The sequence below is a fragment of the Pinus tabuliformis genome, chromosome 7 (assembly GCF_031772625.1).
Source record: "Pinus tabuliformis cultivar Carrire ecotype Pingquan chromosome 7, CPIR1, whole genome shotgun sequence".
NCBI lineage: Eukaryota > Viridiplantae > Streptophyta > Pinopsida > Pinales > Pinaceae > Pinus > Pinus tabuliformis.
The window spans coordinates 2058004044-2058026895 of NC_142293.1; the positions used below are offsets into that span (position 1 = coordinate 2058004044).

Here is a 22852-nt window from a genome sequence, read left to right on the forward strand (position 1 = left end):
GTGACACCTAGTATAATCTTGTTCAAACATAAACCTGTCAAATTTTAGATACCACTGCCTTGGAACCTGTTTTAAGCCATATCAGCTCTTCTTCAACCTGCACACTAGTTTCTCCTTCCCTTTTACCTCGTATCCTTGTGGCTACTGCATATATGTCTCTTCCTATAAATCCCCATGGAGAAAGGTTGTCTTTACATCTAACTTCTCAAGATGCAAATCTTCAGTTGCTACTAGACTTAGAATAGTTCTGATTGAATTCATTTTCACAACAAGAGAAAATATCTCTTCAAAGTCTATACCCTTTTTCTATGCAAACCCTTTCACCATAAGTTTAGCTTTATACCTTTTTCTACCTCCATCTTCTTCCTTCAACTTGTAAACCCATTTATTCTACAATGTTGTTTTACCTGCACGCAACCTGACTAAGTCCCAAGTCTGGTTATGTGCTAAGGATTCCATCTCTTCTTTCATGGCTTTCTCCCACTTCTCCCTGGTTTCTACCTGCACTGCTTCTTCATAACATTCTGGTTCACCAGAATCAATCAACAATACATAATATAATGAAGGAGAGTATCATTCAGGGGATCTACTTATCCAGGTAGATCTTCTAACACCACTTTTAGGTGTTTGAGGTGCTTGTTGTTGTTGTGGTTGTTGTTCTAGCTGTTGATCATTATGATTTTCAGGCACCATCACTTTTCCTGCGATATCGTCAAGCACTATGTATTCTCTATTTTCTTTTTCCTTTTTCTTTTCCTGCAGTTGATCCTTATACAAAACCTTTTCATTAAATATGACATCTCTGCTCCTAATGATTTTATGTTTTTCATAATCATAAAAGCGATAACCAAAATCATTAACACCATATCCAATAAAGGTACATTTATTTGATTTTGCCTCAAGCTTTGTTCTATTTTCTTTATTAATGTGGACAAAGGCTTCAAAACCAAAAGTCTTTAAAAAAGAATAGTTTACTTTTTTACCTATCCATGCCTCCTCTGGAATACCACCATCCAAGGAACTTGAAGGCCCTCTGTTTATTAGATAAACAGTAGTATCTACAACATTTGACCAAAATCGTAAAGGCAATCCTGCATGCAATCTCATCCACCTTGCACGTTCCATGATTGTCTTGTTCATCATTTCTGATACACCATTTTCTTGTTGTGTTCCTAGAACTGTCTTCTCTCTAAAAATTCCATTCTCTGAATAGTACCTATCAAACTCTTTGCTGCAATATTCACCTCCATTGTCTTATCTGAGACACTTCAACCTTTTTTCCTGTCTCATTTTCAACCAAAGCTTCCCATTTCTTGAAAGTATCAAATACATCAGATTTATTTTGAATACAATAAATCCAGGTTTTTCTGGTTGCATCATCAATAAAAGTAACATTATAAGGAGAGCCACCAAGAGATGATACCTGAGCAGGTCCCCATACATTTTTATGCACAAGCTCTAATTTTTCGATCTTCTTTTCTTTCCCAACTCTAAGGAATCTGACTCTCTTTTGTTTTCCATAAACAAAATTCTCACAGAATTTTAAATCAATATGCTTCAAACCTGGCAACAAATTTCTTGAGTGAAGAATCTGCATCCCCTTCTCACTCATGTGCTCGAGCCTATGATGCCACAATGCCATATATTCTCCTGTAGAGGTTAAAGCATTAACATAATTAGAAATACCATTGCATAAATACAATGTACCAACCTTTTCTCCTTTTTCTATTACCAGGGATCCTTTAGTGACCTTTCAGGTTTTATCTGTGAAAGTAGTTACGCAACCTTCACCTCCTGACTGCCCTGTTGAAATCATATTTTTCTTCAAATCTAGAACATGCCTTACCTCCTTCAATAGCCATTGATTTCCATTCTGCTATTTTATGAAAACTATACCCATTCGAATGATTTTACAGGGTTTATCATCACCCAATCGAACCTGTCCAAAATCTCCTTAAACATAATCATGAAAATGTTTCTTATCAAGTGTGGCATGGAATGAGGCCCCTAAATATACCACCTAGGCATCAACAATATTTTCTAATGAAAGAATCAAAGCATCTTGCAACACATTACCCACTACATTCGCTTCATGATTAGTTTCTTGCTGCAGGTCTCCTTCTTTTCCCTTCCGAGACTTGCAATCTTTCTTCAGGTGTCCTTTCTTCCCGCATTTCAAGAACACTATCCCCGAACTAGACTTGGATCTGCCTTTTCTTGACTTACTGTGATATCCTGGGCTATTTCCTCTTTCCATTTTTCTTCCCCTAGTCTCTACAATCAAAGCATTACCTCATTTCTCACCAGAGCTTTTCCGTTGCATTTCCTCGCTAAAGATTGCACCGACAACATCATTAAAATTTAAAGTATTGAATCCGGAGACAGATTTACTAATGGCCATAACTAAACCATTCCAACTTTCTGGCAATGAGCACAGAAATAATAGAGCCCTAACTTCATCATCAAAAGTTACCTCTACAGAACTTAACTGACTTGTAACTGCATTAAAATCATTTAAATGGTCTGCAACAGATCCACCTTCTGACATCTTCATATTGAATAAATGCTTCATAAGAAATACCTTATTTGAGGCCGAGGTTTTTTCATATAGTTTGGCTAATGTCGACATTAAACCCTTTGTTGTCTTTTCCTTTGAAATATTAAATGCTATTGATGCCGCTAGGCACAGTCCTATTGTTCCAATTGCCTTTCTGTCAAGAATATCCCATTCTCTGTCTGTCATACTCATCGGCTTCTTTGTCTTTCCGCTCAATGGTAGGTATAGATCTCTCTGATACAGATAATCTTCCATCTGCATCTTCCACAACTGGTAGTTTTTGCCATTGAATTTTTCGATCCTAAGCCTACCATATTCTGCCATTTCTCCCACTCGAACTAGGAACCCTTCTCTCCTGCGAGTTTATCAACCAAATAGACCTTCAGCTCTGATACGAGTTGTTAGAAGATTATATATTACAAATCTACATAGATGCAATACAATTCCCCCATATATCGTGAGGGATTGCCTTCTAGGGTGAAAAACCCTAAATTAAACATAACTTCTACCATCAGATCTCCTCCTAATGAACAGCCCAGATTGACTAGAAATTACTATATTTTACAAGGAAATTTTACATCTATTCTTAGCTTCGGGGGCGCTACCCCCAAAACCCCCCGCCAGGGGGGGGCTCCCAAAAGGTCGCAACCACCCCCCTTGGACCCCCCTTGTAGCGAATATTTTACGAGCGGCATTGCTGCCCCATTTCAAACTAGGGTCCAATGCAGTGATAGCTTTGAATATAGATGATAATCAGGCTCCATGCCCAACATAGGGATTTCCCTATTATTGAGGAGCTAAATTTTCCTTAAGATTTTCACAAGGAAATAGCAGGCTTGGTGGGAAAGTAATTGGCTAAGTGTTGGCCAGTGTTTTTCATTGAGCATAGAGAAAAATTATTCTTTTGTACGTTGAACTTAGAGCTAGAACTAGCAGTTGTAATAGTTTCTCTATTCAATTGATTAATGCAAAAAGGCTTGAGGGGTTTCTTCCAGTTGGGTTCCCCTACAAATCACTGTGTATTTATGATTTTTCTTATTACATGTCTATGCATGTTGTTCTAAATTGTGATTGTCATTCCACAGATCAGTAGAGTAGAATTGTGTCTCTTTTTTTTTCAGTGTGAAATCTTGAGAAGTTGCAATTTCTATCAAATTTCTACAAAAATTTCAAGCATTATGTTTAAAAAAAATTACATGAAAAATACCATATGAATTTGAAAGTGTCAAACTCATATGCTATTGGATAGAGGATTATTTCACGAATCAAACATGATCAACTTTACCACTTAAGGACAAATTCTGCCCTAAGTCTGCTAGGCTACAAAATGTTGTTGCAAAGAGATCTATAGAAGTGGAGCTAAAACTCTATTATTTTAGGCTCTTAGATGCTTGATCGAGTGTTTAAAATTTTCGATCAAGTGTTTAAGGTAAAATATCAAATAGTTCGATCGAGGGTTTAAGAAACCCTTGATCAAGCCCTTAACGTGGCTAAGAAATGTTTTTATTGAGCTTTAAAGTTGGATCAATCCCATGGCTCAATCATGTTTTAATGCTCGATTGAGCCACCCTTTTTACTTTCATTCCCAAGATGTATTTGTAGGGAATTGCAAAAAAATTGCTTCATTGAGCCCCTATCCTTGGGTTACATAAGATCTTGATCGAGAATTTGTTTTAATGCTCGATTGAGAAATATTTAAGCCCTCAAATAGCTCGTTCGAGAGCTTAGATATTATTCAACCAAGAGTTTAAAAAGGTTGATCAAGTTGTTCTTTTTTACCCACAAGGTGCACTCTCTTGCAGCAAAAGTGTAGCCCAAATCCATGCATATACCCTTAAATTAATTAATAACTTGAAAATCCACATGAAATTGATCGAGAGCATCATCGAAATGATAAGGCAAGATCACATATAGGTCAAAAAATCAAAGACATGTGTTTGAAGAGAATATTATTGTGTGAAGGCTTACATTACCCTGCATCTCTGCACAAACCAATGTGTGGAGGTTTCCATTGTGTGGAGGTGCATGAAACTTCAATTAACATACAAATAAAACATTAAACCACAATTTATTTATTTAATAATGGTTTGAAGAAAAAGTGGAAAAAGTGTTGTTATCGGTCATTAAGGGAATTTTGAGGTCTAAAATGAGCCTCCTAAGAAAAATGTACAATCAAAATAAACTTTATAAGAACCAATAAGATTGAAGATGATGATGTCAACGATGGGGGATGATTCACCATTTTTTGAGCAAAAAAGTAAAAAGATTAAAAATAATAAAATAATAAGACTATTTTTTCAACTCGTATTTTAAACTTATCTCCCTAAGGTTTTACTCAAATTTTGAGCGGGAGTACTCATTGGATTCAAAATTTAATTCCTCATCCAAGTAGTACCCATGTTGTATACTTTCGATAGACTCTTCTACATGAAAAACAAGAAATACATGAAAAAGCATGATTGAAATCACGTTTTTCATGTATTTCTCATTTTTCATGTAGCATGTCCATCGAAAGTATGCAGCATGGGTACTCCTTGGATGAAGAATCAAATTCTTCATCCAACGAGTGTTTCCTCTCGAAATTTGAGTAAACCCATAGGGAGATAAGTTGAAATTACAAGTTGAAAAAATAGTTTTTTATTTTTTCTCTCTAAAATTTGATGATGTAATCTAATCTTATTTTATTATTTCCACTAATATTTTATAATTTACGTAGGAGGCACATTTTAGACCTCCAAAATCCCCTAATGACTAATGCCAAAAGCAGAAGAAATATTCTTCATTCATTACAAAAATAACCTCTTAAATATGAATACACTCATTCTACATGCTTGTGCAGAAAGTTGTGCACATCTATGGTTGCCAGTTTGATATCTAGTTACAAGCTTTTCACAGGTGTAATAAAATAGTTGTACATAAGTCCCCTTCTTTCCTTTCTTTGCCCCTCCTTTCACCAAACACAATGATTGGAATTTGTTACTATTTCTATTTGATTACCATTTGTCTATAGTGGGATATATTTTTCTAAGTCTGAGCTTTGAGATACATGAGATGTTTTTATGCCTCCTGAATCTTTTTCCATTGGTAAATTCCACTTTCTATTTTTATGGTAATATGATATATGTTGATTCAGTAGCATTCTGGGTAACATCCACTAATCCAAACCTATCACCTTCACCACCATTTAACTAACTTCCATGTTGAGACTATGCTTCAAAATTTGGATGAGTTTCCTTGAGGTATTCTTTTTCATCTTCTAAATTGTTAGGGAATTTCCATCCCCTTTTGCTTAAGAGATTACCTCTTTTTATTCTTTGGCGCATTTATTTCTTGTGTAAAAGAATTATGCAAATGTCCTATCTGGAAACATCTTTGGCAAATGAAAGTTGTGTTCTCATAGCCTAACACCCATGTCCATTGAAATTTTTCATGTTTTATAAGAAGATGACGAAAAATACCTTTGCTAAGGTCAATCTCTACACATATCCTAGAATGCATTTTCTAAGGGGTTGGTCATAGAGGTCAGACCTTGCATTATACACCTAGTTCCCTAAGGTGATGGTTAGAAAGTAAGCCTAATGGTAACAAGAGAGGCTGAAAGATTTAGTTCATCGTAGTCCCACCTAGATATATTTCTCTAGTCAGGAATCTAGATTGTGGTACCATAAGTGCCTAAACTATTGATGGTTCATGCGTTTTGAGATATTCCATGTACTTGTATATGTATGTATAAATAGATCCCTATTTAAGAGGGAGTGTTGAAGAATGTAACTACGTTCATTCTTCATAAATTGTATTTGAGCCATAATGAAATATATTTATAAAAAGAAATAAACATACTTTATTATTAGTATGATTTCTTAAAGCAAGGGTTTCATGTTTGGGTCATCTTGTTTTAAGTCAAAGTCCCCATTAAGGACTTATAGGATTTATACTAAGTCCTTAGAGTTACTTTCCATTTAAAGAGACCCTTCTTGGGATTTTGAATCTTGTAAAAGTATTTATTGTGTCAAATAAGGTATTTGTCACCTCCACACCAAGTCAGCCTCAAGGAGATCAAGTCGGCCTCAAACAGGATAATTCAACCTCACTAGAAGAATATGTATTGGAGCAGTTCAATTTGTTCGGAGGACACTCACACTCATAATTTCGATATCTAAAAGGAAGAGCAGAAAAATTGTGAAGTTATAGAAGGAGGAAAGTCATTGGAAGAAGGAAGATCAAAGTTTCAAGGTTTATCTCTCTCTCACTCATGTGGATTTATTGGGTTATTTGCTGGAAGGAAAAAGTTTCTGCTGGGTCAAAGTTTTTGCTAGGCTAGCTGTTGGGTCAAAGATTTTTTTGGGCTAATCGTTGGGTTGAAGATTTTGTTGGGCTACTACTGGGTTGAAGTTCTGCTAGATCAAAGTTTGGTTGTTGCTGCAAGTTGTTTCTACTAGGTTGAAGTTATTTATGAAAGCGTTATTACCTACAGAAGGAAGAAAGGGCTAACTTGCTATGGAGGAAGTTTGTGTCTAGGTCAAGAGTCTTCAATTATCATTTGAAACTATTAAATGAGAGTTTTTGAATGGGTTTTCCCCTAGAAAGTGTTTTTCCCTAGTTGTCGCCCTACATGTAGTGTCTTTGATCTCTATTCTATTGTTTTCATAATTTCTTGATGAACAAAGATAAAAGAAGAACACAAGAAAGTTGACAAGAACATAAGAATATCACACGTAATTACCAACATAAAGAAAATATTTATTACTTTTTTATTTTCTAATGCCATTAACGGCTAGATAATTACATCATTACATCATGACATGCTCTTGATCACAAGAAAGAACATTAATCACTATTGGATCATGTTACATAATAGAATTTATAGAGAGAGATCATAAAGAGCAAGGAAGTATTCAAGAAACAAAACATTTCGTCATAGACTCCCAATATTCTTCTTTTCTCTGCCATCTCTCCTTCGGGTTTTATAGCTTTTCTTCTTGTGATCTCGCTCGCTTATTTGTTCCTGATCACCTTTGATTCCCTCAAACTCTAGTGTGTCCATCCTTCTTTGACAGCCTCTAAAAATCCGATCATAGTTTCCTTTTCATTTCTCTTGTGATCTTATCCTTATTTGGAGGCCTCTTCATATTTCATCGTAAATACCTTTTCATTTATCTTGTGTGCCTCTCTCCCGTGATTCTCGGCATTTGGTTGTTTCAATGATTCATTTTCCTTTTTCTAGTGATCTGTTGCACAACCATTTTCCGATCAAAACCTACTCAAAAAATTCCAAAAATGCTTTTCCAAAAATGGAGCACCCAATAAGATCACTATAAGGTATAAATAAGGACACAATTTTTATCAAGAAGAGAATAATTTCAATCAACTAATGTAGCTAAATGATCATGATAATGATGAAGGTTAATTTAAGCTACTACTTAGGAAGTATAGTGACATTAGTTTAAGTAGTGATACACCTATGAGTTCCTTTATACTAGGAATGAAGAAGATAAAACATAAATTTGAGATATTTCTCAAAGAGAAATGTCTACTAAAGATATAGACTAGTGATTGGTGAATGCCATAGTATTTTAAAATGACAAGATAGGGGGGTTATGAAAACTTGTAATTGGTTAGGGATGAAAAGTGATAAAATGGGAAAATGTTCAAAGGTTTAAATGGTTAAAGATAACAATTGAAGCATAAGAATGAATTTTGAAAGAAATTTTATAACAAGGAAAATTTTAAGGAATTTTTTCTTAATGTTTAGAAACCTTGGCCAATCTTACTAGTCCCTAACATGCAAAATGTAAAATGTTTGGATATATTTTTCTAAAAATATTCACATTTCTAATGATTTTGTATCATTCTCTATAAAAATTTAGTGACTTTTAAGGTAAAATAATTGTATATTATAAAATGGGGGCAAATAAATTTTAGAGAAAATGGAAATTTGACGAATCATTGTTTTTTGAAAAATCATGGAAAATTAGCCCACCTATGAATATTATCCCTTAAAATTTTCCATGTTTTATAAGGAGACCTTGAGAAGGATCATGATTTTTTAATTTTGATATTGATTATTTAAGGAATGATTGTAATACCAATAACATCTTAATGATGAATTCACTAAATTTCCTTGGGGCGTGAAGAAAACATGACTAGATATTCAGGTTGAAGATGATGAGACTCACTTGAAATTTAACGATGTACTTAAATGACTTGACCTATTGTTAAATTGTCAACTTTCTACTTGAAGGAACAAGAAAAGACTATTGAAAAATAAATTATAAGCTTGATGAAAACATGAAACTAATAGTATTAATAGATAACCTAGATCCTAGAGGGATGTTGAATAAGTGTATTTCATCATTAGTATTCATTTTTTATATAAGAAAATGAGATTGATTTTCTTGATGAATCATGATAAGAATGCTATAGCGTATCATTGATCTCTATTTGATAAGTATGATTCTCATAATTATGATGATATGATATGAGGATATATTGACATGTGCTTCCATTTATTATGACAGTATTTCAAGATGTGAAGCGTGTGGTTAAAGAATTCATATATTATGACATGCATGAGCATGAAGTTTTTACTATTCAGAATGTTTTGATAACAATGATTTTATATTTTCATCATGGCATACAAGAGTTGGCATGTGAATTATTTTATTATGAAGCTATAATGAACACATTGGCTACATGTTGAGATGTGGTGATTCACACGAATTCCACAAACGAACCGAGAGGGAATATTTATTTGATGATCTTGTGGGAGCCCATACCTATGAGGGAGAATGTGTAAACCATATGGGTTGGGGAAAAACTAAATCAACACAACATATGGCAATTTGTTTTCTTGTATAACTCTTGATGTATAGCTCTTGACGAGCTATGGGACCATCTTGAGGAGGCCGAGTGCCCAAAATTGGATTGGGATGCCAAAGTACATAAGTGGTGTAAAGACTTCGATTCTTGAGGCTATGTACCTTAGTTGGTTCTGGAGGGAGTTGGGCCAACGTTGTGATATGTCAAGCATCATTCAGTACTAGACCGAATGCCTGCCTTGGGGAAAATGAGGTCTAAGCCCCTATGTGAGTCTTGGTGCCATGATATAAACTAAAGAGGTTGTATTCCTAATTCTGAAAGTTGGGAAAGAGACTTTAGATTCCTCTGGTTTTCCCCATGTTGTAATGTAACTTTCGATTCTTGTTGGTATACTAGTTCATGGAGAGGGTGTTAGGCAAACATGGGGTAATAAATAAATCAAATAATAAATGAATATATTAACTTTGGGATGAATTTTCTTAAAGAGGGGTAGTATGTAATGCCCTGTATTAATAATATAAATAATAATAATAATAATAATAAATGAAATACTAATAATACATAAATAAATAAAATAACAAATAATGAAAAAAAAGATAATAATAGGCTAAGATTTTGAATATATATGAAGAAATAAAAATCGCCATGATAACACATCTATATTGTGCACATTCGGATATTTTTGGCATTCTAAGCACATTGCAAAACATTAGAGACACTTTATTGGGCTCTACTTCCAATCCCAAATTCCAATCAAATGTAACACATTTGTTGGGTAGTACAAGTACTACTATCAACAACATTTGTGAAGGCCAAAGTTCTTCCGCATCTTAGTCCATTCTAGCAAAGTGGTAGTTATGTAACTAAACTATGAAGTAATTTGAGTCTTATTTCCATAGATATTTGTTATTAATGCTATGCAAATGTGAACAATAGAATCAGGTTCACTGTGAATGGTGTTTTAAAAATGTCTTTATGATTATAGAATTTCTTATCCTATCTTTAAAAAAAACTTATCTTCAATATCTTTTAGATCTATACTCTTTTGGTATCAAATACATAAGGAATTTTGTATTTCTTTCAAATGATTAAAATATAGAAATATATTTTAGTTCTAGAAATTATTGAAGAAAATATGACAATGAATATAATTCTAATAGATGAATATAACTACTGTTTTTTATGATTTATGATTTGGTTATGAAACTAGAATTGTTATGATTTATGATTATCATAGAGACATCCATACCCTATTGAAGAGGTTGTGTATCTTGCAGCATACACTAGTAATAGAGTAAACGGTTGGGTGTTATTATCCTACTGTGAAACATGTGATAAGCCCTTTCCCTGAAAGGTGTGGAGTTATGCAGCAACAAACAAGCCTTTACATATTAAACATTCCTCCTTTTTCCAACAATCTATTTTGATCCCAGAGATACCCTGATTCAGGGCCACGTTAGTTTTGTTAGTCCTAAATTATCAAAGCCATGATCGATTCTTGAAAATTATCATTGATAATGGATGTTATGGATGTTAGAGTAGTGGTAGTTATATTTTTATAAAGTTTTGTAGATTCATGTTGCGTGGGTATTCTTCAAAGAAAGCAATGTTTTGTAGATTTTATGTGAATTTCATGTTGCTTGGGTATTCTTCAAAGAAGCCAGGCACTCCCTAGTATGGTGGCAGCTATTCTCTGCTCTACTGTAAATCATCATAGTATTCCTATATGAATCATAATATACCATCCATTTAAGACCTCAAATAAATCGAGTGTCGTATAGGCAAATTGTGTTAAGAGATGTTTTCGCATTCCCGCTATATTTAAGTTAAGTTATTTTTTTTTTTAAATCTCGTTGACCAACATTGTGGTCCATTTTGGACTTTGACCAACATTTTGGTCCTTTATTGGACTTTTGTACGTTAAGAAAATTATCTTATTTTATCCATTTCTGCAAACAATTGTAGGCTCTGACAGCAGACTTGACAAAGTGATTGGTTGATTGAGGTGTTTGAACCATCAGAGAAGACTTGCACGGCTTCATTTGAAGATCTTGGTGCTATGCTCCTTCAAAAAGAGCAGCGCATTTACAAATTCAAAACAAGCAAGAAGGAAGGAAATTTGAACAATGTAATTTAAAAGGAGGAAATTCATAGTCCAGAGAATCTTGAAAGGAGAAAGTCTTTTGTTGCTACTATAACAAGCAGGGACATTTTCACAAAATAACTATGAACACAAGTACAAACAAAATAGGAATATCATGACTAGGATAAGATGTTGGTTTGCACCATCTAAGATGGGGGATATGATGTTTGGAGGTGACGGGACTGCAGTTTATTTGTTTTATTTGTAGTGCAAGTTTGGTATAAGTGAAAATTTAGATTGTATATACAATTCAGCATGGCGAGAACTTACCTGAAATTCCACATTTGAATCACCAAGCAAAGTTGGAAGCTAAGAAAGACAAATTCCAGCGGCCATATCCCATGCATCCCATATCCCATATCCCATGCATCCCATATCCCATATCCCATATCCCATATCCCATATCCCATGTATCCCTGTAAAGGAAAACACAATAAGAACCTCAATCAACAAACCACATTTAGGCATGAACTATAACCTCAATCTACACACCATTTAGACATGAACTGAGCAAAGTTGGAAGCTAAGAAAGACAAATTTCAGCGGCCATATCCCATATCCCATGCATCCCTGTAAAGGAAAACACAATAAGAACCACATTTAGGCATGAACTATAACCTCAATCAACAAACCATTTAGACATGAACAATAATAATGAAGAAAGTAAGGTTTCCAAAACATATTACCACGTGGGAATCATGTTGATGAGCAGGTGCCAAGGGTGGAAAAGAAAGGGGAGAACAGTTCGCAATCCCCAATCAAGAAATTTCAGAAGAGACTTGCAACTAGAAGGTCCTGTCGAGACAACTTCTGAAACAGTTCTGCAACAAAACCGCTTTGTCAGTACAAGAACCTGTAACTGCTAAAAAGTTGAACACATCCAAAACCGAAGTAATGAGCATGGATAGAACCTGTAACTGCTAGAAAGTTGAACACACAAAACCAAATTCTTTAATGAAGGTAAAAGCTCTGCTCGAAAAAGTGCTGATGGAAATAAAACACACAGGGAATTTGGTAGCACAGAAATTCTGTACATCCAAATGCTTTGGGTAAATGGATAATGAAAGACAAGTGTTAGTGTATTAGCACATAGCGTGACATGTGATGGGCACGTGGTAATGGATACATGGGCTCCCATATGTAATGGATACATGGCATACCTCATTATGTGTCACCAGTTACATGCATCACCTTTTACTATACGCTACGGAATAAAGGAACGTTGAACAAAATGCGTAGTGCATAGGTTGTAAATGGAAAGTGTGGATCGTTTCTTCTTTTGTTTCCCGTCTTTATTAATTTCCTAATTTACAACATTATTATTATTAATTTTATTATTATTTGTTTTTTTAATGTATATATTCCATGGACATGGTGTGTTATTTATGTAGGTTTTTTTTAAGATTAAATAAAACGATATAGTATAAGAAAAGGGTGTGTTTTTTTTTTTTTTTTTTAAATTGATTACATTTATTTTGTAATTAAATATCTAAGTAACTTCTATTTTAATATGTTTATACAATGTGAAAAATTATAATCAATTTATTTGGTTAATTAAAAGTTAGGTATTGAAAATATGTCAATAATGAAGATTAGCAATTATCCAAAAAGAGCAAAGAGATGCCTGTAAGATTATTAAATTGTAGTAATTTCAATAATACATGCACATTTGATGACATTTTTTAATTTCATCATCTTAATATTATCAGCTTTTCAAGGAGTAATACAATACCAATTAATTAAAAAAAAACGATTAAATTGTTCAAACTATGAGACCACTTCCACAAGTTCGTAAAAACTACAACCTAGACCCATTAATTGGTTAACTTTACAGTGAAATTAGACCAGTCAATTTGAACATAGCACCATCAATTTGAGAATATAGAGTAGCTTCCTCAAATAAATAAAAGTCTTAACTCATTTACCCAATTAAATTAATGGAAAACTATTATAATGGATGATATTACAATACATAAATTAACCATTCACTCGTATTTTGAAATGATTTAATGTTGTTGTTTATAAAAAAAATGAGAGTCAATGCAATAAATGGATCTTTTATCTCTTATTGATTGAGCTCCTTTAAATTTCTAATCAGGTTTGCCAATATTGTATGTTCGACTTAAAAAGATATAGCCATTATATCTTATTAGATATTCTCCACTTAAAATACATGAATCTATGTCCTATAGATAATAAAATAAATAATAATACAATGAAAAGATAGAAATTGAGTGGAGTTTGATGGCCTTTACTCTTTGTTCCATTTTCTTTTTTTGGACAAGATGTTTGAATTGAATTTTTTTTACGATGTTCAAATGAATATTGGGAGATATTCTTTGGAAAATGTTATAGTGGTTAAATAAATATTTTTGTTAGAGTCCCAATTCCTTTTAATCAATGAAATTAAATGTTTTAGTTGTGATTAAGCATGATTGATAACACACATTGAAATGTAAATCAATAAACATATCCTACTTATATTTCTCTTAAACTCTTTGAATTCATTATATTTATTAATTAAATCTAGTTACTTATGCATATCCATGATAAAGCACATGCAAAATATGAAGTATGAATCACAACCCATTAGATTATGCTTGTGTAAGTGATGAATCACCACCCAACCTAACTCTTAGACATGTTTTCAATTAAAATTTTAGTTGTTAATTAGTCTAGTTGTTGACAACATTATGGAGTTTGGTTTTGCAATAACACAACAATTTGATCTATGTCATTCTTGCCATTTTTTTTGACATTTTCACCGTAAAGGAAAATATTTATTTATCAGAATTAAAGTTACATAAGAGGAGGTTTGATATGGCCTTAAATCCGATGCTTAAAAGTCAATAGTGAGTTTACAAAATATTACACACAATGTAACCTATGTGCATAGAAAACTAAAAAGCACTAAAGTGAGAACAATCAGCCTAAATAAACAATTCCTTTGCTAATTTTCAATCAGTAATATTTTCACTATGAAATGATGTGGATGTGATTTTGTTTTTCGTCCCAGGAGGTGAAGAGTTTGACTCTTGCATTACCTTCTTCTGACGAAGCACCTCTCTTGGCTTATCAATATTTTAAAAATGTGAGGAACTTCCTTGTTGCAGTTCAAGAGCTGAACCTCCCAACCTTCGAAGTGTCTGATTTGGAAAAGGTAAGAGTTGCTACAAGTGAATAAACATGCCTACTTTTTGCACACCATAATGTTAAGGGGAAAAGTTGATTAAATCAGTCACCTCACACACTTTTACTATGGTTTTACCTTAAACGGTTCGCTAGAAGAAGGCCTAAATCTTGCAAGCAATGAACTGATTGCCTCGGTTTATCCTTTGTATGCATATCTTACTTGAGCTTTCTTTCAGGGACGATCGTCGTCGAAAGTTATGAACTACATTTTTTCTTTGAAAACATACAGTGATTGGAAGAAAACTGGTGGAAATGGTTTTCGGAAGTATGAAGGTAACTTGAAGTCACTCAGTGTGGAAAAACCTCCCATTAAACTAGAGAGAAACTCTGATCCATTCATCTAGTCTATATTAAAGAATTAATAGCCACCTGCAAATTCAAGCACTCTACTAAATAATCTTGGCTTAAAATTGTATGGTAATTGTAAAATAATGCTTGAGTTGAGCTAGAGAAATGTATCCTTGTTTCCATCTTCTGCAAGGGAACTGTTAATAGTCACTCTGCACACCATTTGCATTTGTTAATCACTTGGTATCCAGAATGATAGGCTTTTACAATCACCCAGATCCATGCCAAAATGTTTCTCCTTATTGAATGTCTAAGACAGGAAAGTCTAAGACAAATCATGACTCTTGTGCAACTATATTGTGAGTGACAAGTCTAGTTGTTGAAGATTTTTACATTGTTTATAGCTTCCTTTAGAACCGATAGGAGTATATCTTCTTTCCCCGTCTGCTCAAAACTACCCAGTCTAACATGACATAGATGCATTTCAAATTCCATCACGACATAGATGCAATTTTTTGCTGCTGTCGCAGTCATCCACACTCCATCAGTACACCTTCCACCTACCACATCCAAAAGAGACCGTGAGAAGTGATTTAAAAAATAAGATTTCTACTATTTTGTTTTCCCATGGATGATATCACCATAATTTTTACCTCCCAATTTTTAAGAACTATGTCATAAATTCCAAAAGTAATTAAATTTTCCAGAGATAAATTTTCATAACTCAGTTCTATTGGTATCTGAAGCCTGTCCTTGAGAGCAAGCATTCCATTGTTTTCTACTTCGGCTCTTTGGATAGGAACAATGCAAGCAAAGAAGGGTGTTAATCCATGTTTCCATATCCTTAGTTGTCAATCTCATAGGATCAATTGAGCCCCCAATAAGTTTAGAAATCTTCCATGCATCGTAAGTCTTCTCTAGTCTTTCGATGGAAACCTTCATATGTTAAAATAAGATAATTACTCTTGCATGAGGAGTTAGCTAAAACTAGAAAGTTAGTTAACTGAGTAATTGCATGATTAGTGCTTGAATGTTGAGTCAAGTGAGTTAAGTGATAGACTACTTTGAGTGTGAGATTGCATGTAGTTGCATGTCAAGATATTTTTGGTAGTTAGCTAGCTGGAAAAGGTTTAAATACCTTTCACCAGGTTCAGTGTAATCATTATGTTTTGTGTGATCAATAGAAGAGCAACATCTCATGTTTTATGTGTGAATTGTGTTTTGTGTCTTCTGCCTTTCCAACAAATTGGTATTAGAGTAAGGTTTGAGACAGAGAAAATATGCAGTTGTGGCATTAAGTGAGTTATAAGAGAATCAAAATTTTCGAACTAGTCGAGCTCGAGCTCGTTTGGTCCAAAGATGGCATAAAAAAAACTCTATGTTTTGAAAAAGCAGTCACAGTTCCCATCAACATCCATGTGCGGGGGCTATCCAAGAAGTCAATAGCAGCTTACAGAGCCACCGCTATAATTTAGCCATCGATTTTCTATGATAACTAGACTCCTGTATACGCAAGTTTTTCTTGACTCGACCAAGAAGGTTAGGTGAAGGGGGTTATTAAACAACAAACAACACATGGTTTATATGATAGACTTTCAAAAGGTTGACTTTTAAAACTTTCAAATCCTTTGTTACAAGTTACTATGACTGATTAAACTTTTGGAAAAAAGTTCACGTATTAAGTTTTTTATATATAAATATTTTCTTTAAATTCTTTTATATATAAAAATTAATATCAAGAGTTTTTGAAAAGGTTCTATTTAGAACGTTTTTTTTAAGTTTTTTTAAAATAAAAAACTTAGGGTTTTATTGAAAGGGGTATTCTTTTTTTTTTGAAAAAGAGTTTTACAAAGGAGAAATTTAGGGTATTTTTTTAAAAAAGAGAAATTTTTGGAGAAAGATGGCTTTCTCAAATTTGTAGCCCCAGTTCCCATCATTTATAGGGAAAGATTAATATGTGTGGGCTATTAAAATGGCGATCATGTTGTAGGCACATGATGTTTCAGATTATGTGAAGTTTGGGTTTTCAGAACCTATGAACAAAGAAGAAGAATAATCTCTCACTAATGCAGAGAGAGAAAAATGGAAGAAAGACAAGAATAAGAATGCACATGCATTTTAGCTTATTCAACAGGGAGTGGACCTAGCAGTGTTCTAGAAGATTATGATCACATCTTTAGCAAAATTAGCATGGGATACTTTGGTGACAAACTATAAAGGTATGGCCGAAGTCAATATTGTTAAGTTGCAGAATACTAGGAGAGATTTTGAAATTCTGTAGATGGAGATAGAGGACATCGATTCTTTCATGAGTCGGGTAATAACTATTGTAAATTAGTTAAATATTTATGGTGAAGATATAAAAGATCAAAGAGTGGTTGAGAAGGTCCTCTGATCTTTGTCTACCAAATTTGATTTTGTGGTAGTAGCCATAGAAAAAGCCAAGGATTTGGCATCATTGACAATTGATGAACTTTTGGGATCACTTCTATCCCATGAGGCAAGGATAGACAAAAATAAGGATTCCACTTCAGAGACCGCTTTCAAAAGTCAGGTTTCTATTCCAAGAGACAGAGGTCGAGGCAGAAGTAGAATGAGAGGCAAAGGATGAAGTGGAAGATATGGTCGTAAGAGAGATGAACGAGGAGATAATGAACATGCAATTGGAAGAAACTACAAAAGTGTTGTTGGGAAAAGTATCCAATACGGAATGACCCTATCCCACTCTAAGGGTGATAGTACCTCAGCAACAACCGAATGTAAAGCTATTCAAGGTTACTTCTTTATGAGATGTAAGAGAGAGGAGAAAGAGATCCACTAACCATTATCTTCCGCTAATGATTGATCCAATCTTCCCTCTTTGATGCTTGCTCCCAGCTCCTTGCTCTTTCACTGGCCCAGCTACACAAAGATCCTGCAAAAGCACAAGAAAAGGAAACTACAAGAAGCATACATCCATAATTGATTCAAGGATTAGAATAAATCAAATATGCAAGCATCAATACGCCACAGAGACACATGCATATAGAAGAACCTCAAATGCTTTATTAATGGAAGAAGTAAAGTTCTGAGAGTGTTACAACCATAAGAGGCCCAATCCCAGCAGAAAGAAATCTCCTCTTCACCTCCTTCAAAGCAATCACCCAATAGTTCTATACTCAAACCAACAACACTTCCTTACATTCACAAGATTCCAGCCTCCCTAGACCTCATGAGAGAGCTCTATATATAGGAGTTTTGGAGAAAGGATGAGTCAGCTTGAGTTTGGCATGAAGCTGATTAGTGTCCTCTCCCGCTTTAGTTATACTTCAGTTCTTGAGTCAACTTGGAGTTTCTTGCTTCCACTTGGAGATCTTGATCCTCTTACTCATCACAAGGCGAATTCCCTGATCCAAGTGTCATTTTGGAAGCTCCTGGGCATTTGACACCTTGCAGAATGACTGTGCCACTTGGCCAATCTCGCCCAGCGCAGGTAGCCTTCATTAGATTTGACATTCAGCGCAGGTACATAGTGGAGCAGTTGACATTCAGCGCAGATGCTCAGTGGAGCAGTTGAGATGATCCAGAATTAGCTTTTTTTTGAGTGCTTTCAGGTGGAGAACTGATTTTCAGTGCTGTGGTTTGCTGACCTTGTTCCTCTAGGGGTAGGAACAACATGTTTAGGGACTTTGGATCCCTCAGATTATTGACATTTCATGCTTCATGCTGTAAGGCACAAAAATGTCTATAACAGTTGCCCTCTAAAGTATGAGGTCGTTTATCGGGTGAAATGCTTTATCAGGAGGATCCGAAGTTCATTCATTCACTGAGAGGTGCCCTGTAATAAAATACAATACAATACATTATTTTTCATTCTGCTTTCATGATCTAGCTGAGGCGGGCATTCCCATGCTCAGCTTTATAAATTCATTTTGGTACATAGAACAGACGATCGTCTGATGGTAGACTGATAATTCTCTGCTGAAATTATCATCCTTTGAGTAGGATGATCATCTGCTGCAATGATGTACATATCAAATGTCTTTATATTTCCTGAATATATATCGCAGCCCGGATGGATGAAACTAGATCCGGGGTCTTCAAACTCGTTCGATCTTCACTCTAGGTACAAGTCGATCCATGTGAGAATTGCGCTGAAGTCGAACATGGAAAGACATCGCTTGATTACCGGTCAATAATGTAAACCGTTAACAAGCGCGAGAGGAATCACCAATAATGACAATGACCCTCAAGGTACTGCAGTACAATTCACGTGGTGTGAATAAAGGAATTGGCGTCGAACACCACGCAAAATCTTCTGGTTGAAGGTCATTGATGTATACCTGTCGCCGGAAGTGAGAAACTTGCCATTGAGGCATGCAAGCTTCAAAGTACGGAGGGGGTTGTTCCTAGATCAACTTCTTGGATAATGAGCTGAAGTCGACAAGAAGCGATCCATCAAAGGAGGGCCTTAATGAATCCCACATCAGTGACACGGAACGGAGCTAATGATTTTAGTGGAGGTGAAAACAATCTGTGAAATATGATTCAGGGTGGCGATCATGGGTGGATGAAGGATAATTTATGGCAGTGGATGGGACACGGTTGACTCTTTCTGAACAACATATCTTGAACATATAACGACACTGATGTGATGGATCGGTAGCATTACCCCAAATGTGGATGGTTTGGCGAGGACCATGGTGATGAGACCGGTGAATGAAACAACCCAACCCGATGTGATACGGAGGACAAAGTGTCATGTTCAAGAGCGACTTGCTACCATTAAAGTTTTGAGGTTCTCCCAATTTTTCCCCAGTCATTTCTGACCAGTACCTCTTTATTTTTGTCAAGCTTGAGGAGGATAACATATGCTTGTTCTATAACCTGCCCTTCGGGCAAGCCCATCGCTATGTTTTAACGAGCCTAGCGATAGGGAAACTCGTTCTCGTCTAAAGACAAGTTTGTCGCTATTTAATCATTTTAACGAGTCTAACGACAAGGAAAACTCGGTCCTTTTCATTTTTAGAGAGTCTGAAAAGGTACAGAAAGTTAACTCCAGAATTCCTTTTTCGTCATCTAATCCCTTAAGTCCGAAAAAGTATAAAACAATACAGAAGGGATGAGTTTTCGATAACTTTAACGAGCCGAATAAAACAAGCGCTCGACGTTTTTGTGCAATAATCCCTCAGGTCCAAAAAGATTAAAATATAGAGGAGGGATAGCTCTTCCGGTCATTTTAACGAGCTGGAAGGCCAAAACTCGGCAAACTTTTCATATTTTACGAGTCAGATGAAAGAGCTCAAAGAAGACTCGTCTTTTGAGGAACGAGTGATAAACAGGGATAACAACAGATTCCAGGTACAGGTTGGAATTTTCCAATCACGGCAGTGTCACAAGGATGGCTAGGTGAAATCACTCTTCGCAGTTGTTCCTCAAAATGTGTAAACAATCATATGGAGGTGAACGATCGGACAAATGACGGTGTAGGTGGCGGGTGCAAACACGACCAAGGCTTTTCATGGCTAATAAATTTACGATCACAATGGTTATTTACCGGAATAGGTTCATTTTTTAATGAGCTTAAACTCTGGAGGAAACTCTTGCTCACGCTTTTCTATTTTTTAACGAGCATAGATTCCATGGTAAAACTGCTCGATCTTATGTTTATTTTTTAACGAGCATGAACTATGTGCTAAAACTGCTCGGATCTTTGCTTTTCTATTTTTTAACGAGCATAAATTCCGCGGTAAAACTGCTCGATTATATGGTCAAATTTTGATTTTTTACCATTATTAGCTTTTCTCTTTTCAAATATAGTACTGCTTTTTCAATTGCTGCAACAAACTTTGTTAGAAATGAATAATATTTGCATGAAAATGAGATTATAACCCTAATATTTCACTTTAAACTGTGTAAAAAGCCATTAAAAGGTGTTTTTACTTCTTATTTACCATTTCATTTGCATTTGGTTTGTTGTAGCTCTGGAGGTGTCTCTTCCCCCTTGATTTTCACCAGCTGATTCCGGGAGATTCTGCGGACGATTTTCGGCGCCGTCTGGACCAGGTAGGAGCTAAACCCTATCTCTTTCTTTTCATGGTTTCCTTTTCCTGTTTCATGCCTGTTTTCCAGTATTTCTGAGCCCCTGGGGTTTTGCCAGGGCGCCCTAGGATCAATGCAGGATCCCCTTTCGAAACCTGCGCTGAAGGTCAAGCTGCCTTAAGGCAGCCTGACCCTCAGTGCAAGTGGGAGACTCTCTGCCTGCGCTGGGCTCAAAAAACTGAGTTTTTAAGGTCATTTTTTGATGATTTTTTCGCCAGTTTTTCATCAAAATCAGGAACTTACTCCTTCTCTTGTTTTCTTTGCAGGGAACTCTGAACAAAATGTCCCTTACATGGCGAGAACGAGAACATGAAGAGGAGGACATGATTGCCCTCCATGACCCTGTCACGGTGAACATGTTGCGGAACTGTGGCCTGCTGAAGTTCTTCCGTATCTCTAGTCTGAGAGCACAGATTTCTTTGCTGCAGTACATGCTTGATGCTTGGGATCCTGTTAACCAAGTGTTCCAGATTAGGGGAAAGGCCATCCCCTTGACCATAGAGGACATGTACTTCTTGACTGGACTGTCAAGGCGAGGTGCCCCCATTTCCTTGTCAGGTACGGCCCGGGGGACTGATTCCACCAGATATTATGTCTGCCAATATTGCAGGGAAGGCTCTCAGCCGAGCAGAGACGGCAAGATTGTTATCCGTGAGATTACTGATCGGGCTCTCAGGTCCATTCTGTTCACTATTGGTAGGATGGTCGGCAGTGCAGCTCTACATGTTGCCAACAGGTCTTATATGCAGCACGCTTTGGAGTGTCTCCAACCGAAAGTATTCAACTGGTGTGATGCAGTACTTGTTCAGATGAAAAGTCAATTGACCAAGGAAAAGGACGGGAAGCTGAAGAACTTTGGATTTGGTTCTATTTTGACTGCCTTCGCCTTGGAGAAAATCCCACTGATGCAGCCTCAGTACATCATACTCGACTTGCCTTCTCCGACCGAGCCACACATGCAGAGGTGGGTCGACCACATGTCTAGGCATGCTGGTCAACCTCAGATTACTTTTACTGAGGCCTTCTTTAGGTGGTTTGAGCGTCAGGAGATGGCGTTTTCCGAGTATCCATATGTGGGTATGGATTTCCGAGGCGATCCTGATTTGGTGCTACCGGATGGCGAGCACTGGGGCGCCATTGGTAAACTCCTTGACCATATTACTATTTACTGTTCTTATTCATAATGTTGCTGTGCTTTATTCTATCAAGACTTTTAATTGTACTCTTGGGTGCATGGAGATATTGGTCCTGTTCGTCCAGTAGTTCGTACGAGATCGCCAGTCGCTGTCCCGGCAGCGGAGCCTGCTAGGAGAGTTGTTATTCGCGACCTTGACGATACTGAGACCCTTACAGCTGTGCAGGAGCAGGTCGAGAGCCTTACTCGTGGTCTTCCGGATGTAAAGATTGACGAGTTACCTTTACAGTTGCAGCGGCATACTATTGGTGTGCCTAGATGATGGACTCGTCTCTTGCGCATGATTGCACAGGCCGTGACGTACTATCATGAGCACCACTAGGCTAGGGTGCCCCCTAGCATCTTTTGAGTTTTTAGGTCATATGACCAATTTTGTCTTGGTTACAGAACATTATGTATGAACTTATATAAACAGCTTATATATTTTGATTTTCGGGTTTTATTCTGTTTGAGTTATATGATCCATATGTACAATCATTAATGATGTGTCCTTTTTATAAATTTTACAAATGTCTATCTAACACATATTTTGCTAATGAGTCAGTTAATGTGTTTAAGTTTCTTGAAAGATGTTGAT

At 35.8% G+C, this 22852-nt stretch overlaps 1 protein-coding gene across 1 annotated transcript in view; it reads left to right on the forward strand.

Annotated features, from left to right (window-relative positions):
• Window positions 1-22852, forward strand: part of LOC149256769 (uncharacterized) — a 71830-nt gene that overhangs the window by 36394 nt on the left and 12584 nt on the right. The window contains exons 4-5 of the mRNA XM_089455451.1: window positions 14536-14679; window positions 14888-14984. Of these exons, the coding sequence (XP_089311577.1) occupies window positions 14536-14679; window positions 14888-14984 (241 nt within the window). The remainder of the gene's footprint in view (window positions 1-14535; window positions 14680-14887; window positions 14985-22852) is intronic.